The sequence below is a fragment of the Monopterus albus genome, unplaced genomic scaffold (assembly GCF_001952655.1).
Source record: "Monopterus albus unplaced genomic scaffold, M_albus_1.0 scaffold425.1, whole genome shotgun sequence".
In the NCBI taxonomy this organism is placed as follows: Eukaryota; Metazoa; Chordata; class Actinopteri; order Synbranchiformes; family Synbranchidae; genus Monopterus; species Monopterus albus.
Window position 1 is genome coordinate 102,467 of NW_018128305.1, and position 16,155 is coordinate 118,621.

At 41.9% G+C, this 16,155-nt stretch overlaps 1 protein-coding gene across 3 annotated transcripts in view; it reads left to right on the plus strand.

Moving 5' to 3' along the window:
* Nucleotides 1-465: 465 nt before the first annotated feature.
* slc12a6 (solute carrier family 12 member 6) overlaps nucleotides 466-16,155 on the plus strand; it is a 23,065-nt gene continuing 7,375 nt past the window's right edge. The window contains exons 1-19 of one of the 3 annotated variants that reach the window (XM_020586867.1): nucleotides 466-625; nucleotides 4,384-4,486; nucleotides 4,570-4,792; nucleotides 7,905-7,999; nucleotides 8,506-8,634; nucleotides 9,272-9,418; nucleotides 9,527-9,581; nucleotides 11,470-11,600; nucleotides 12,279-12,520; nucleotides 12,612-12,736; nucleotides 12,845-13,033; nucleotides 13,288-13,443; nucleotides 13,694-13,792; nucleotides 14,204-14,261; nucleotides 14,371-14,545; nucleotides 15,093-15,211; nucleotides 15,333-15,431; nucleotides 15,511-15,630; nucleotides 15,833-15,937. In XM_020586867.1, coding sequence (XP_020442523.1) covers nucleotides 4,579-4,792; nucleotides 7,905-7,999; nucleotides 8,506-8,634; nucleotides 9,272-9,418; nucleotides 9,527-9,581; nucleotides 11,470-11,600; nucleotides 12,279-12,520; nucleotides 12,612-12,736; nucleotides 12,845-13,033; nucleotides 13,288-13,443; nucleotides 13,694-13,792; nucleotides 14,204-14,261; nucleotides 14,371-14,545; nucleotides 15,093-15,211; nucleotides 15,333-15,431; nucleotides 15,511-15,630; nucleotides 15,833-15,937 — 2,258 coding nt within the window. In that variant the 5' untranslated portion in view covers nucleotides 466-625; nucleotides 4,384-4,486; nucleotides 4,570-4,578. The remainder of the gene's footprint in view (nucleotides 626-4,383; nucleotides 4,487-4,569; nucleotides 4,793-7,904; nucleotides 8,000-8,505; nucleotides 8,635-9,271; nucleotides 9,419-9,526; nucleotides 9,582-11,469; nucleotides 11,601-12,278; nucleotides 12,521-12,611; nucleotides 12,737-12,844; nucleotides 13,034-13,287; nucleotides 13,444-13,693; nucleotides 13,793-14,203; nucleotides 14,262-14,370; nucleotides 14,546-15,092; nucleotides 15,212-15,332; nucleotides 15,432-15,510; nucleotides 15,631-15,832; nucleotides 15,938-16,155) is intronic. The other 2 variants (XM_020586866.1, XM_020586868.1) reach the window with 2 other exon arrangements.

Genomic DNA, 16,155 nt, shown 5'->3' on the forward strand with positions numbered 1-16,155 from the left:
CTATGATTTTAGCATATGGCTGCAATATAACAGAGTGAAAAATTTAAGGGGGTCTGAATACTTTCTGTACCCACTGTATATAGTTTGCAATGTCAGGTATGTTTAGGACATACTAGAATGTGATAATATGATAGATGTTGACTGCAAACATGTTTTTTGACATAATCACATTTTTATGGTTAAAAAAATCAGGAACTCATGTTACAATACTGGAGCAAATTCATTATCTTCCCCCACCAATGACACTCTGTTTCAATACTATTACGTTTTTATATTCAAATTGGTAACAGATTATAAGATATTCTAATGTGTTAGAAAATTTAATTTGTAACATTTAAGCAGGCAAGCGTACAAAAGCAGCGGGAAATAATCCCTATAGATATATTTACAAACTACACTTCCCAGGTAACTTTGAAAGCGCGTTCATCATTACGCAAGCGCAAAAAAAATAGAACTACGGCAAGTGAAATAGGACGTGACGTGCGTTATCGCATACGCATAATGTTTGGTAGGGTCGTTTGGACAAATAGGTTCTGGGAAACCCTGGAAGAGGAGCCAAATATTTCTAGATGCCACTGAAAAGAACCGCATGGCGGACGCGTTCTTTAAGGAAAACTTGAGCCAGGTAACTTATGCGCTTTAGGATTTTCAGTAGAGATATATCGCTGTTAGTGAGATAGCTGGAGGATGGCAGAGTTGACATTTACCGGCGGAGTGGTGCTAACGTTAGCTTGGTGTAACCTACCCGCACCATGTACCCCCAGCGACCGCCTCACCCACTACAGCCTCTTTGTACCTATAGCCCCCGAAGTGATGGCTTGCATGCTGCTCTTCATTATATGACGCTTACCAGGGTGGTTACCCTGCCAGTTTATCCCCAGTCAACTACGCGCCTGTCTGAATTTAGCCGGGTTGAAATGCGTTAAACCGCAGTTTGAGACAGACGCCGCAGTCGTTTTGTTATTAAGGGGGTTTCCGAGGTCAGGTTAAAGCAGTCTGCTTATAAGTTTATTTACAGCCCATGCTCTAGCTTTGTACTAATATGAGGGAGTGCTTACTGACAGGTTCAAGCCAGAATTATTATGGTTATCTTAATTGGCTTAGAATGGGAACTGAGTGGCGGTTAAGTTAGCAAGCGAGCATCACTGTCTACTGGGGCTTCCTTAAACTGACTGGTTTGGGCCAGATGGCTGAGGCTAATTAAAGGACCGTTGAAGGCTGTATGGATCCTTTTGATAACAGATGCATTAAGTTAACCCCTCCGTGACAGATCCTTACGTCCGGTCGGACCACCCTATTCCCTCATTTTGACTTAAAACTACACATTTTTATGCGGTAAAGGGTTGGTAAAGAACATAGTGGCTGAGATGGTGAGAAAAATAAAGACCAAACTGCACTCTGTGATCGGTAATGGATGTGCATGTAAACATATCCAGTTCAGAAAGAGATCCAGAAAACATCACGTTTAACCAATATGTAGATCTAGGGTCCCAGGTGATATTATTCTCATGTGATGTTGACTTGATATAAGCTGGGGTATTTGTTTGTGGTATATGGTGAAATAAACACATAACTGGGTGCTATGAATTAGGGTAATAATTGATTTATTGCCATATTATAAGCATGATATCAGTGTAACTCAACAGATAATCATTTGAAATGCAAAATAACAGCTTTAAAAAGCAGAAATCAAATTGCTAGAGGAGAACAAAATGTTCTACATCTTGTTGTTATTGAGTAATAGCACTGTCTGGCCACAATCTGCTGCATTAGCATATAAGTAACAAATAAGAGAGCCAGTGTTTGCAGTAAAAAAAGGAAACAGCCCTGCCTTGGTGTCATAAGAGAGCGTGTTGTAATGTTGCCAGTGTATTGACATGGTACAAAGATACATTACTACATATTGCATGCGTGACCGTGACGGGAAGAGTGCATTGTTTTTACTGGTTCAGAGAAGGTGTAAACAAGATTGGCAGACTTGTGCATGTGTGAGGCGTGTTCTTTTTATATTGAAAAGAGAAGACTAATAGGAGGATATATATTTCACAGTGTGAACTTTATTATGCATTAACATATCAAAATTAGAATGTGCACATGGATCTTTACTGTTTAGGATAAACAGAAAAGACTGACCTCAACTTAGTGGTATACAATCTTTGTATGAAAAGGTGCTACTATCTAATTGGTCAAAAACTGTTGGGAAGAAGCCGTGGTTTAGACTTAACTCTCCCGTTATTGGTCCTTCAGTCCGTCTGTCCTCCAATCGTCCTCTCTGCTCCAATCATCGTGGACAGCGCCCTAGAAAGGGGAACCTACATACACACTCACTTCTTCCTTTGGTTTCAACTAACTGCTCCATATTATGCATTGCTTTCCATTTCACTTAATTAAAACTGTTTTGCCTGTGTGTGTGTGCATAACTGTTCTCCCTTTGAAGCTTTCTAGTGACTCACACAGCAAATATTTGACCAGTGTTTCAGTGAACACATAGGGTGATATTCATAACTATATAAACATAACTGTGACATATAAGTATGTAAACTTATGTGTGCTATAAAATAAACCATTCTTAAGTGCATAAAATAAAAATCACCCTAACAATGTTTCCTCTGGTACTTGGACCAAGCAGAACAAACTCTTAATTTGAATGTAGATGTGAATGTGTTTGTCTAGACAAATACCCTCTCTGGGGGTGTTCCCCAACCTTTTACGCAATGCATGATACGATAGGCTTCACCTATGATACTGAGTTACCCAAGCCAAGTTAAACTTGCCCCTATTAGTCGATTTTCAGGCTGAACTTGAAAGATCTGTATCATAGCCCGACCTCGCTGCCGCTCCCCCCAGTCCGTCTCTGAATGTGTAAGGGGATAGTGTTGCTGTATGCAGCAAAAAGAGAAAACAGCCAGCAGCTACAGGCACAACCGGTTGAAACCACTCGAATCAGGATAAAACAGTGGCTCAGCTATATTCACCTGGGTTGTCGCTTTTTTCTAGGACAACTGACTAAATTGCACAGTTGATTTTACAGTTGGAAGGATAACCAAGGATGTTAGATTAATAGAGTATTTGACATTTTCTTGTTTTGAAACATGTTGGTGCCTGCATTTGTTGATTTTAGGTGCACAGGGTGAACTTAGTGATAAACCTTTTACCCACAAACTGGAGTTGCATTGCTCCATTTATGGTTTTCTTCTCTCATGAAATTATTTTCTGGTACTCGGTCATTTCCCCTCCATCCTCACCCTTCACTGAACTGATGCCTTTTTTCCACCCCATCCTCCCCCCTCGCTGTGACTACTGGTGGGTGCTATCAGTATAAAGATATTTTTGTCTCCAAAGTGCATGTCGGACACATTTTAGTTGTTTACATGAGAAACGGCAGAGAGTGAGACACACTTTGGCTGCTGTCCTGGGCCACCGTCCTTATCTATAGGAATCAAAACAGTATAGGTAGAAAGACACTGTATAAAGCATAGAAGCAGGTTCAGGTTCAAGGATTTTATTGTCAATTCATCATATGTGCAGGACATACAGAAATCGAAATACTGTTTCTCTCTCACCTAGTATTGGGTGCCATAACATTTAGGAACTAAAGTAGAATAAAAATAGAATAGAATAAGAACTGGATTGACGTAATTAGGATAAATCTAAACGGTACAGCCGTGACTCAAACCGTGTACAGTCAGTGTCAGTAGTGCAAACAATAATAGGAGATTGTCAGATGGTTCAGCATCACCAGGGTGTTGGTGATGAGGTGCCAATAGCATATGAGGTATACATGGACAGTACTGTAAATGACCAACAGCAGCAGATATCCTGGCAAACCAGTCAGCAGCAGATTTACATATAACATAACAGATGGTAAAACAGCAGAGAGTTTTTTTTTTGTTTGTTTCTGTGGTGGGTTATTGTCTAGGGGCAGTGGTGGGGAGGTAATGGACAGCGTTCAGCATCCCCACAGCCTGGTGGATAGAGTAGAGTAGAGTAGGCACTTTATTCATCCCACAGTGGGGAAATTTGTGGGGAAGCTGTTTGTAAGTCTGGTGGAGTGGGTCTGAAGACTCCGATACCTTCTCCCTGAAGGCAGGAGTCTGAAGTGGGAGTGTGAGGGGTGGGAGGTGTTGTCAGCAATGCTGATGGCTCTGCGGGTGAGGCGCCTGTTAAAGATGTCTGTAACGGACACTGTTTAAGTGTAGTTTTTATGTGGAAAAAGGGGACATCCTTAACTATCTGTGTATGTATCTCTGATAGCTGAATGTAACTGGAATGCTACACATACGCAAAATTTTAGAAAAGGAATCAGTCCTTTGGTGCAGGAAGGTTTTTGACACATTTAGGTGCAGAAGGAGGCCTGTTGTAGATTTTCTTTTGAATGCTTAGTGGCAGACAACCAGTTTGCTTCAATGGAGAACCACACCTGTGAAAGAGAACATTGTAGAGACCACCATTACCTCAGCATCGCCTGGGAGATAGCCTAGTTCAGGTCAGCACAGCTCCACTAGCTAATCTGTGACCCCTATCCCTCAACATCCCTTAACACCCTTTCTAACTTTTTCACCATGGCAGTGAGTCACCATGGCATCAGTGCGCTTCACGGTGACACCCACCAAGGCGGAGGACATTCCAGGGCTGTCTGACACATCGCCTGACCTCAGCTCACTCTCCGGCACCCGTGTGCGCTTTGGCTCCAGGGAGAGCATCAACCGAAGTGACCCGTTCAGTGAGGGATCAGGAGGCATTACAACTACTGCCACAGCAGGAGGAGGAGGGGCCGACACCTCAGAGCAAGGTGGACAGCACGCACATCTACGCTGACATCATGTGACATTACTGTGGTTTCAAGGCGCACCTGGTTTACAGGTTTAAAATATGCCCATAGACTGTATATAGAGATGGATGACATGACCGCTCCCAGAAATGAAGCTGCCACAATTTGATTGCCCCCTGGTGGTTGCAGTTTAGGTCATAAACGCCGCACCCTCTGTGTTAGCGGATGTGACATGAGCCAAACAAAAAATGCAAATCAAATACGTTTTTCTAAAAGGTTGTTTCTGTCATTTTAGGCAGACATTATCACACAGATTTGTGTAAATGTGGTCATTTGTTTTTAATAACATATTTGATGTAACAAAGGCTGTATTTCAGATGATTTGGCAGCTTTGACAGGTGGCCTGATACCACATCGCCACCTCAGATCAGTTCTGCACAGAACCCGGTTTTAAATGTGTCACAAAGAGCAAGATGGCTACCCCAGTATTAGCGATAATTTGGCTTTTGACATAGTAGCAGGAAGTGGTGATTCTATCCATCTGTCTGTATCTATCCATCTGTCTGTCTGTATCTATCTATCACAACTTTCATTCTGTTGTATGTAATCCCACTGCTTTGTTTGTTACAGCCAGAGAATCCACTGTTGAATCCATTTGTTTGAGACGTAACAACCAGATTTTACATTGCCTGAGTAACAGAAGCTTCTCATGTCACATCTTCATGGACTGTTGAACGTGTTTTATTTCTGCTTTGTTTTAGCACTGATGAAGAAAGAAGTGGATTAGTTAAACAACGCAACAAAGATATCAAAAAGAACTAGTTGTTAAAATAGTACTAGACAATATTTATCAGAATATGTTTGCTATATATTGATTTGCTAATTAGTATTTGCTTCATTAATCTCTTGTCATGTTCACAGAGTACCATTCATCAGTAGCAGTTTCACACATATGCAAGTGTAAAATCAGTTTGCTACACTGGGCTCAGTTGCAGAGAGCACAGTGGCACAGTAATCTTGCTGTGGTTTTATTTATCATCTCGTTGTTTGCCCGTGTGTACTTTTCTGGATTTGCCCATATCTGTTCTCATGGGGCCTCGGAGCACTAGCTGATGTGTGCTAGACTGGGTTCCCATGCTTAGAAAATCCCAGGAGTGAGCTGGTCAGAGAGGCGTTTACTGAGGCTCACGAGGTTTCAAATAGCTCTTCCCAAAATGTCAGATTTATGGGAAGTAAAAAGAGAAGTGCAAACTTTAGATTCATCCTCATGCATGTAAGCTTAACAGTGTATTTTAAAATGTGCATCATGGTTCGCTGGGTCGTTACTCTCTTCCAGTTGTTTTCTAAGAATGAGCTTGACCCCAGGTCTTGGACAAAATGATAGGAGAGGAGAGGATAACCTTTTGTTATCACGGTGTAGGTTGCACTTCCCCCACTGCTGATATCAGGCCACCTACAAAGCAAATACAGTGTTTCAGTTCTTTACCTAGTGGCAGCTGGCAGCAGAAACCTTTTCATACTGATTCAGTTTTAACACAGGTACAGATGTACAGCTAGTAAGTCTAGTCTAACATGAAATAGTCACAATCCAGATGACTAAATGTAAAAAAATGAATGTGCAGTAGTTATGTTACTATGCTGATTCACAGGCTTGATAATGGCATTATAATCATGGAGAAGTGTAACTGTATGAGCTGCACTGATCTGTTTAAGCAGTCGGTAGCAATAAACATGGCCCACGTTGATTAATAAGCTTCCATAAATAGAAATCGAGCCAGTTGATCCAGTGGAGTCTCAGTCAGGGTGTAGGTGTGTATACAGGGAAGCAAAGTGGGAGATTGTTGGAGACACAACTGCACAGCTTTTCCTATGCAGCCTGTCTGTCACCCACTGTGATAAAATAAAAATAAAAAAAGTCATAAATAGCACAGCAGCTGTATTCCAGTCGGCTGAAATACAAAACCAGCATGCTGACAAGAAAAGTGTTGTTGAAGTGAATGAGTGAAGATCCTGAAAGGCGATGAAGCGGAAAGGACGCGGGAGGAGTGAGGAAAGATTTTCAGAACAATCAAATAATCAGTGATCCGTAATTTTGGATGACAATAAAATTAGCTGCTGAGTTTGATGTGCTTACCAGTCCACACACTCATCGTAGTGGATTTCTGTTTCACTGGCTCCTCACAGAGTCAGAAAGGCTTCAAATGTGGTAATCTCAGGTCGGGGACTCTCCTCTTGGGTATCTTTGACAAAAAGACAGCTGTGTCCCTCTGTCAGTTGAGCAGCTCAGTATTTACAGAGCAGAGGATGGTTATGCTCTCCGCTCCACTGCTGACTGTCAGTGAAGTTGGCTAAACTACATTTGAACCAGTCGCCCTGGGCGATAGTGTGACTGGCGTGTGTTCAACCGTGAATGTGAGGTTGTCTGTTTAGGTGTCAGTCCTGTGATGAGCTGGGGACCAGGCTAGGGTGTACCCTGCCTCTTGCCCAATGTCAGCTGGGATGGGTTCCCAGATAGGTGGTATAAGATAGTGGATAGATGAATTCTTTGGCATTTTTCAAGCAAAAATAATAATTAAAAAAACCCCTCACACTATTATGTCAAATGAGAGTGAAAAAAATTAAGAAACAATGAAAATACTTTGTTGCAGCTCTACAGGACATTCACAGTAGCCAGAATAAAATACAGGGACCTGGACTATAGTTGAAAAAAGGGAGGAGGAGGATAGCAGAGCAACAAATGGCAAGAGTAAGATTTTCACACTACTCGACATGTTGATGTGTCATCAGCTAGGAAAAAGAAATGGAACAAAAATCTCAGGAAAAGCAGCAGAGGAGGGATGACAGCATTTATGTCTCTTTCTGCAAGAGTAACACAGTGTGTGTGGCCGTTTGCGTGAGTGTGGCCGAGCAGGGAGGGAAGTGATGTTGCTGAATCAGGTGCTCCTGTATTGACTGAGGCGGAACTAGCCTGTTGATGTGGTGGCCATCTCTGTGCGTTTGTGTCGGTGAGAAAACTGGACTGATCCCAATGAAAAGGCTACTATTAAAACTGGTTTTCTGCTGTTTCACTTTTTTCTTTTCTTCCTCTGTTTGCCTTTCTTCTCTCTCTCACAGTCTCCTTATTTGTGTGCAGGTGATGGAAATTCCAAAATCTCCAGTGTGTACATCAACAACAGTCATGGGATGGATGATGATGACTTCTACGACAGGAACTTGGCCTTATTTGAGGTTTGCAACGCAATATTGAGACTTTTATCTGTGAAGGGACATCATAATCATGTTATAATACAAACTTTGGTTTGTGTTTAAGGTGGAAAACATTTTTTTAAATGTTCACTTTTCTTGTTATAGAATGAGGTACATAGATAAAAATAAGAAGCTACAAATGGTGGCTGTTAATTTGCCAAATCGCCTGTGAACATAAAGCCAAAAATAACCAGCATTTGGCTGGTGGGTGCAGATAATTTCAGTTTGGAAAGAGCTTTGTTTTCTGTCTCCAACTTCTTTAACAGTGTGCTTCTTCCTCAACTTCCTGTTCTTTTACCTCCCAACTGTTCCCACTCTGTGCACTTGTTGTCCATTCTTTCCTCCATCTTTCTTGTATTCTTCATCTCCACCCTTTTTTTCCTTTCACCGTCTCCCTCTTCCACCTGCTCCTCTCGTTTCCTCTCCCTTCCTCCTGTTATCCTGTTACCTACTCCCCTTTTCCCCCTTCCCTTCTTCTCTACCCACAGGAGGAGATGGACACTCGGCCGAAGGTGTCTTCTCTGCTCAGCCGCCTGGCCAACTACACCAACCTGATGCAGGGAGCCAAGGAGCACGAAGAGGCTGAGGGCATCGGCGAGAAGAAGAAATCCAACAAGGTATGTCAGACTGGGTGCCTTAGTGACCTTTTTTAACTAATGATAATCTTTCAAATTCATCAATGCAGTAAAAACACCCAGCAAAATGTACACTTTCATTCATTATTCATCCTTTTATCATATGGTCACTGAATCCCTGTCTTAGATATGGTTTCATCTGCCTTGTGTGTAACTGAAAATAGAGCAGCCTGTGACCCCGACATGCACTGCAGTCCCTGCTGATAAGGAGCCGGCTGTCCTAGATAAGACAGACTGGCGTGGCAGTTTGAGTAATTTACCACATCCGCCTTTTTCTGATAGGACATTTGTCAACAGATAGCTGGGAAAATTAAACCAAAACGTGTTTAATCCTCCCTTTTGGCCACACAGTGTGTTCAGTGTAAGCAGCGTGGTGTGGTGCACTGATTTCCAGGGGGCAGTTCTGCAGTTGTCTGGGGTTATGTGGAAAGACTGTGATGCAGCTCAGTTAATTATAAAAATTAAACAATATGTCCACCTCTTTATGTTAGTACACCCCCCACCAGCCTGAGGCAGCTGTATGCACATACAGGAATAAAAGTTAAAACACTCACCTGGAGTCTTGTGTTTGGACTTTGATGCTGATAATCAGTTGGGCCTGATTTCTTTTCTCCTCCAGTCACCACAGATGGGGACGTTTATGGGCGTGTACCTGCCTTGTCTCCAGAACATCTTCGGTGTCATCTTGTTCCTGCGGTTGACGTGGGTGGTGGGCACTGCCGGGGTGCTGCAGGCCCTCTGTATTGTCTTCATATGCTGTTGCTGTGTGAGTACTTGAGTCTACAGCTTCAGCGCTGTGTGTTAGCAGGCTGGCATAGTGAGACAGAAAATGAAAACTTTCTTAATTTGCTGTTTGTCTGTCGCTTCTCACTAGACGATGTTAACTGCGATATCAATGAGTGCCATTGCCACTAATGGAGTTGTACCAGGTATGCCTTCACCTCTCTGTCTTTATTTATCCTCTCCATACGTGTGGATTGAATGGCTTAGGTGTGTCCTGCTCCACTAAACCTAAACACAAAATGTACCTCAAGTTGCAAATTGCATCTGCGGGCTCTTTATGTCAGACATATTTCTCTTTTTGTCATGTTCAGTGACCTGTGTTCAGCAGTAATAATACAGTAGAACACAACCAGTGAATACAGAGGTTAGGGCATACAGATATAGCTGGCAAACATTTTGCAGGCTTCAGTCTGAGACTCATCATCTACTATGAAGCTGTCTTTCCATAATAATCCACATTGTTATGGTGACCATTTTGAATTTACCCAGCTGTAGGGTTTTCCAGGTTTTCCCCCGTAGTTTTCCTTCTTATCTTCGAGCTATGGCGGTGCAGATAAACTATATATGTTTTTCTAATGGGTTTCATTTCTGTTTATCCTGTCTGTCCCTCTGTTTACCTCTGCGTCTCTGCCTGTACACAAATTTAAAAAACCCAGGATATTTATCCACCATTGACTTTCACTGAAACGCCTCAAGACAAATATCCCAAATGTCAAAGTAGTTTGATATTTCCACTAGCATGTGACATATCCATAACCGAACATAGAATGAAAATCTTTGGTAGAGAATTAATGTCTAACATGTTTGTTTGGCATCAGACATTTTGTTCCATGCTCTGTCTTTTTTTCCTCTCATCTGAACAGCTTCAAGCTCTCATACTTTCTCACTGTCTTGTCTCAGATGGTAGCTATATATGTTGTAAATGTAAAGGAGTAATCAAAAGTGTTTGGCTTCCCAAATACAGCTTAAAAAAACATTTCACTGATTGTATCACTGATCACTGTTTTGTTGTTGTACTTTCAGTCGCATTGTTCCAAATAGTCTGTCGCACTTATAGTGGTGGCATTCACTGAGTTTAGCTACGAGATATATCCTTGTGTTTCAGGTAGCGCAGACCTGCAACATCACATTCATATGCCCATTTTTGTTTCATTGATTATGCTGTTTCTGTCTAATGTATACGAAATATGTTAAAGCATTGCATTTTGGAAGCCAAACACTAAACTCTGAGCTTAAAGTCAGTAGTGAATTTGTAGTTTCTTTTATTGTACGAGTCCCTCATAGTGTATAGTCTGTTTATAACTGGGTCAAATTGTATCGGCAAATTATTCATATTGTTTGAACTCAGTTGTGTAGAGTAGTGCTATCTGCACAGAAGTCACAGCTCTGGAATCATCCTGGTTCTTTGATGAAACTGAAAAAAGCCTTAATTAAACTTGTGTTAGCAACTGCTACCACATCATATATAGTGATGCGTCACTTTCTACTGAACAAATCTCTGTGTATCTCTGCTGATACAGAACAAAATGAACCGCCCTCTCATGGATGGGTTGTTGGGTTGAATGAATAAATTGAAACTAAATGGGACATTTAGCTTTTTCTCATCATTTTTTTTACACTGCTCAGTACTTCAGGCGAATGAAAAACAGTGGTATAGACTTATTTATGGATACAGTTTGACCAAAGATCTGCTCTGTCTTCTTACTCCACTGTCATGTAAACATTATGCTTATTTCTACAAGCATAGGATGACATGTCTCATCAGCTGTCCTCTTATCTCCCCCTTTACCTCCTAATATCATAACATTACTAACCATCTAACATCCACCTCTGCCTTTTTATGTCCCATCTCTTCCTCTTGTCCAAAATCTGGTTTTCTCTCCTCTATTCCATTCACTTTACTATCTATTTCTCTCTATTTCTTTTCCTTCACCACATTACGTTTCGCTTTCCCTCTCTCCCTCACCATTTCCACTCATTCCATCCCTGACATACACCCACCCTTCCCCACTCTGTCCCCCCTACCCCCTCCAGCGGGAGGCTCCTACTTCATGATAAGCCGCTCACTGGGTCCAGAGTTTGGGGGGGCGGTGGGCCTATGTTTCTACTTAGGCACTACCTTTGCTGGAGCCATGTACATCCTGGGAGCCATCGAGATCCTTCTGGTAGGTTCTGGCTTTGTCAGCATCATCTATCGTCACCATTTAGCGTTCACCATCATTGTCTCTGTCATCCTTTTAGTGAGCGTCATTTCACCAGTTTCCTCTGTAGTAGTGGTTAAGGACAGATTCAGTTTCTCAGCAGTTTATTTGTTCCATTGTGGTTTTACTGTAGTAATGAGTGTTTATCTTAAAAAGAGATTATTGAAAACCATAATGCCAGCACCATTTTGCTCAGTGCTGAGAACAGGCTGTATATAACAGAACGGTATAGTGATTTTCCTGGAAAATGTTGAGATGCTTTTGACAGAATAAACAGTGGTAATGTTTGTTTTTCTTTAATCAGGCATGTCAGATACCTGGAAAATCAAAATTCTTCACATTGATGCAGATATTATGTAAACAGCCAGTAGCGTTGGCGTAAAACGGTCCTATTTTATCAGCCCCACACAGGTCTAATAAAAACAGGTCTAATTCCCATGGCATAAACAGCATGACCAAATCTCTGACAGGTTACAAATCATATCACTTACTAACTCATTATGAACAGTTACAGTGCCCTAAAAATGATCTGCATGATCTTGTATTTAGTTTTATGAATAGATTCTTATTGCATTAAATGAGTCTGTCTTTTCCTTGTCTCTGCTGTATTTTGTCACACTCTCATCACCCTCCCTCCTGCAGATGTACATAGCGCCCAAGGTGGCCATTTTTCATTCAGACTACCCTGAAGGCGAAGGGGCGGCCATGTTGAACAACATGCGGGTGTATGGCTCCATCTTTCTCCTCCTGATGTCGTTGCTGGTCTTTGTGGGCGTGAAGTACGTCAACAAGCTGGCCTCTATTTTTTTGGCTTGTGTCATCATCTCTATCATTTCCATCTATACCGGAGCGCTGGTGTCTGCCTTCAAACCGCCACATTTCCCGTAAGCGTTGGTTATGCATTTTCAAAAATACAGATCTGACTAATCCTTTAACTTGCATGGTTTTGACTGACCTGTTGACTTCTGTCTGCAGCGTGTGCATGTTGGGGAACAGAACTATCAACGCTCATGAAATGTATGACAGCCAGTGTGCAAAAACCTTCTTTATTATTAAAGATCCAGTGAAAAGCAGTGACACCAACTTCACAATAATTAATGGTGGGTCCCACTAATAATTGCTGTTTGCTTATTGCTGTCAATAATCATGAGGAGCAGGAGTTTGCTCTTTCTTTGCATACTGCTGTAAGTCCATACTGTTCTCCCCAGCAGAAAACACAACTGTAGGCCCAACTGCTGACCCCACCCACGCACCTGTTTTTGTGGAGAAGACCACAGATCTTTGGAAGCACTTTTGCCAGGGCCCAGAACTCAATGCCTCTTGTGACGAATACTTCACTTCAAACAATTTTACAGAGATTGAAGGGATCCCTGGTCTGGCCAGTGGGATCATTTCAGGTAGTGTGTGTGTGTGTGTGTGTGTGTGTGTGTATCTTTTTTCAAAATTGTCTAATAACATGTTTTCACTTTGTCATTGTGGTTGCTGAGTGCAAATGGACGGTTTTGCCTAAATCTAGAAAAAGTGTGCAACAAGTCTTGGTCTGAATACTTTGTGAAGCCACTGCATATCAGGGACTCCTGACTCTTGTTCATGAGGATGAATGAGTAATGACTACATACTTTGCTAACTGGCACATCTCTTGTCTACATAGAGAACTTGTGGAGCTCCTACCACAGCAAAGGGGATGTGCAGGAGAAAGGCTCCTCTCATGCTGCACATCCAGCGTCCACTCATCAGCCTTACGTGTTTGCTGACATCACCACATCCTTCACACTGTTGGTGGGCATCTTCTTCCCCTCGGTCACAGGTACGTTTTTATTTATTTCCTTTCTTTCTCAAATGTTAAACCAGCTGAGATAAACAGATAAATACGAAGTAGGTGTGATAACATGGCTGCTGTTTTAGGATCAAGTCTTTTTTCATGTCTGTGCTTTGCATTATTCTTGGATTTGAATACATGTTTCAAAGCTTGATATTCAGGGCTTCCATCAAAGGTTTTTAGCCTCTTAAAAGTTTTGAAACTGCAGTGGTTGTCACGGTTTTCTTTTCTTTCTCAGGAATTATGGCCGGTTCCAACCGGTCGGGGGACCTGAAAGATGCCCAGCGCTCCATCCCAATCGGAACAATCTTCGCCATCCTCACCACTTCCATCGTCTGTATCCTTTGCATCGATATAGTTGTTTTCAGTTTCCAGGCACTATAATTCAGAAGTGTCTCAAAGCACCTTTCACACCTTTCTGTCGCAGCATTTAGAAGAGAGTTTTTGTTTAATACTATGTGTAGCAGATGCCACACAATGTGTTCATAAAAAATGCTTTGTTCATGGTTTGAAATAACTGTTAATTGTTAATATTTGAAGACGGTAATTCAGTTCTAAAATAGCTTTTCTTTGTGTTGATATGGAAATTGTCTCCTGTTTTTCACAACATGATTTATATTTTTGATGTTATAAAATGCATCTGTTTCACTTTTTTACCCAGTGTTTTATGACTGTCACTTTAGATAAGGCGATTGGTTGTTTTATTGTACTGGTATGTGTGTTATTTTCCTGAGTGTCGTCCTTCCAGATCTGAGTTGCGTGGTTTTTTTTGGAGCCTGCATCGACGGGGCTGTCCTCAGAGACAAGTCAGTACATCTCCTCTTGTATATACGTGTGCTATGTCCTGTTTTGTATAAGAGAAACATTTTATTGACTATGCTCTGAAACACAGTGATGTATTATTGCCTCCTGCAGATTTGGAGACTCAGTCAAAGGGAATCTGGTGGTGGGGACTCTGGCTTGGCCCACTCCTTGGGTTATTGTGATTGGCTCTTTCTTCTCAACATGTGGCGCAGGCCTCCAGTCTCTGACCGGCGCCCCCCGACTCCTGCAGGCGATTGCCAAAGACAACATCATCCCCTTCCTCCGGGTTAGAGCTGCAAATATTAATGTTCATGACAGGGACCCATAAGGCGACAGCCCACAACTAGATCGTAACTACAGCTGCCCCAGGAAGAAGTATCATGCTGTTTTCTTTGCTCATAAACATGAAAGATAGGTGTATTTTTTGTGCTTCATGCTTAACTAGTGAAGCTTTTAACTAATGGTTAACTCCATCCATCAATTTTCTGCCACTTATCTAGGGCCATGTCATGTTAATTAATAATTATTGCTAAATACAGCTGGGAAATATCTACAATAATGTCAAATTCATATACTTATAGGAAATAGTAGCTCTTTGTGGCCCTACTTGCTCTTGGTTTTTTGTTGACCATTTCCCTGTGGTGTTAAAATGCCTTTAAAAGTGAATGTAGTAACAACTGCAAAATTCTTGTGAAATTATCTGGACAAACAAGTAGCACTTTGGGTAAGAAGAAGAAAAAATGTTGTGTTTTTTGGGTAAACTGTCCCTTGATCAAATTTTTGGTATGATGTACGTGTGTGTGTGTGTGTGTGTCTGTGTGTGTGTCTCGCAGGTGTTTGGCCATGGGAAGGTTAACGGGGAGCCCACCTGGGCCCTGCTGCTGACGGGCGTGATAGCTGAGCTGGGGATTCTCATCGCTTCTCTCGACCTGGTGGCTCCCATCCTGACAATGTGAGACATGACTGTGTGTGTGTGTCTCTATCTCAGTCCCAGTAGTGCAACTTATGTCTTTCTCCTTCCTCCTGAAAACTTTAAAAGGCTTCAGTTTTATTTATTTGCTTTTTTATTTTAGGTTCTTCCTGATGTGTTATCTGTTTGTAAACCTGGCTTGTGGCCTCCAGACCCTCCTTAGGACGCCCAACTGGAGGCCACGCTTCTCCTACTACCACTGGTACTACAACAAACACACACACTCACTGCTACACATAAACACAGTCTGATCTGTGCCTCTGCTACTTGTCTGTGTCCAGGAGCTTGTCATTCTTGGGGATGATTATCTGCCTGGCACTCATGTTCATATCCTCTTGGTACTACGCAATTGTTGCCATGGTGATTGCAGGCATGATCTACAAGTACATAGAGTACCATGGGTATGTTGCCATGGAGATGTAACTCTGACATGATTGTAGATGTATAGTATGGTCAAGAGTGTTGTGTGTAAATGTGTTTTCATGTTTTTTTTTCCAGTGTGAATAGTTTGTGTTTGTGTGTCATGAGATATCACAGTAGTATACACATTACATATCACAGTATATATAGTATCTTCACATCCTTATATATTTCATGTATCAGAGCAGAGAAAGAGTGGGGGGATGGGATCCGTGGTCTTTCTCTCAGTGCTGCCCGTTATGCCCTCCTGAGGTTGGAAGAGGGACCGCCGCATACCAAAAACTGGAGGTACTGAAGCAACAAGGACACTGTCTTTTCATGACTTCCTACATACCCTGTCACATAATTTACTAGAACTCAGTCTAGGTTATTTATACATATGATAAACTTTAGTATTTGTTTTGAATGAACTTACTGTATGCCTTTAAAAGGTGAAGTGTGTCAGTGGAGCAGTATTGTTTTAGTCAAAGATATGTGAGTGAGGAAAAAACCATGTACAGTGGGTA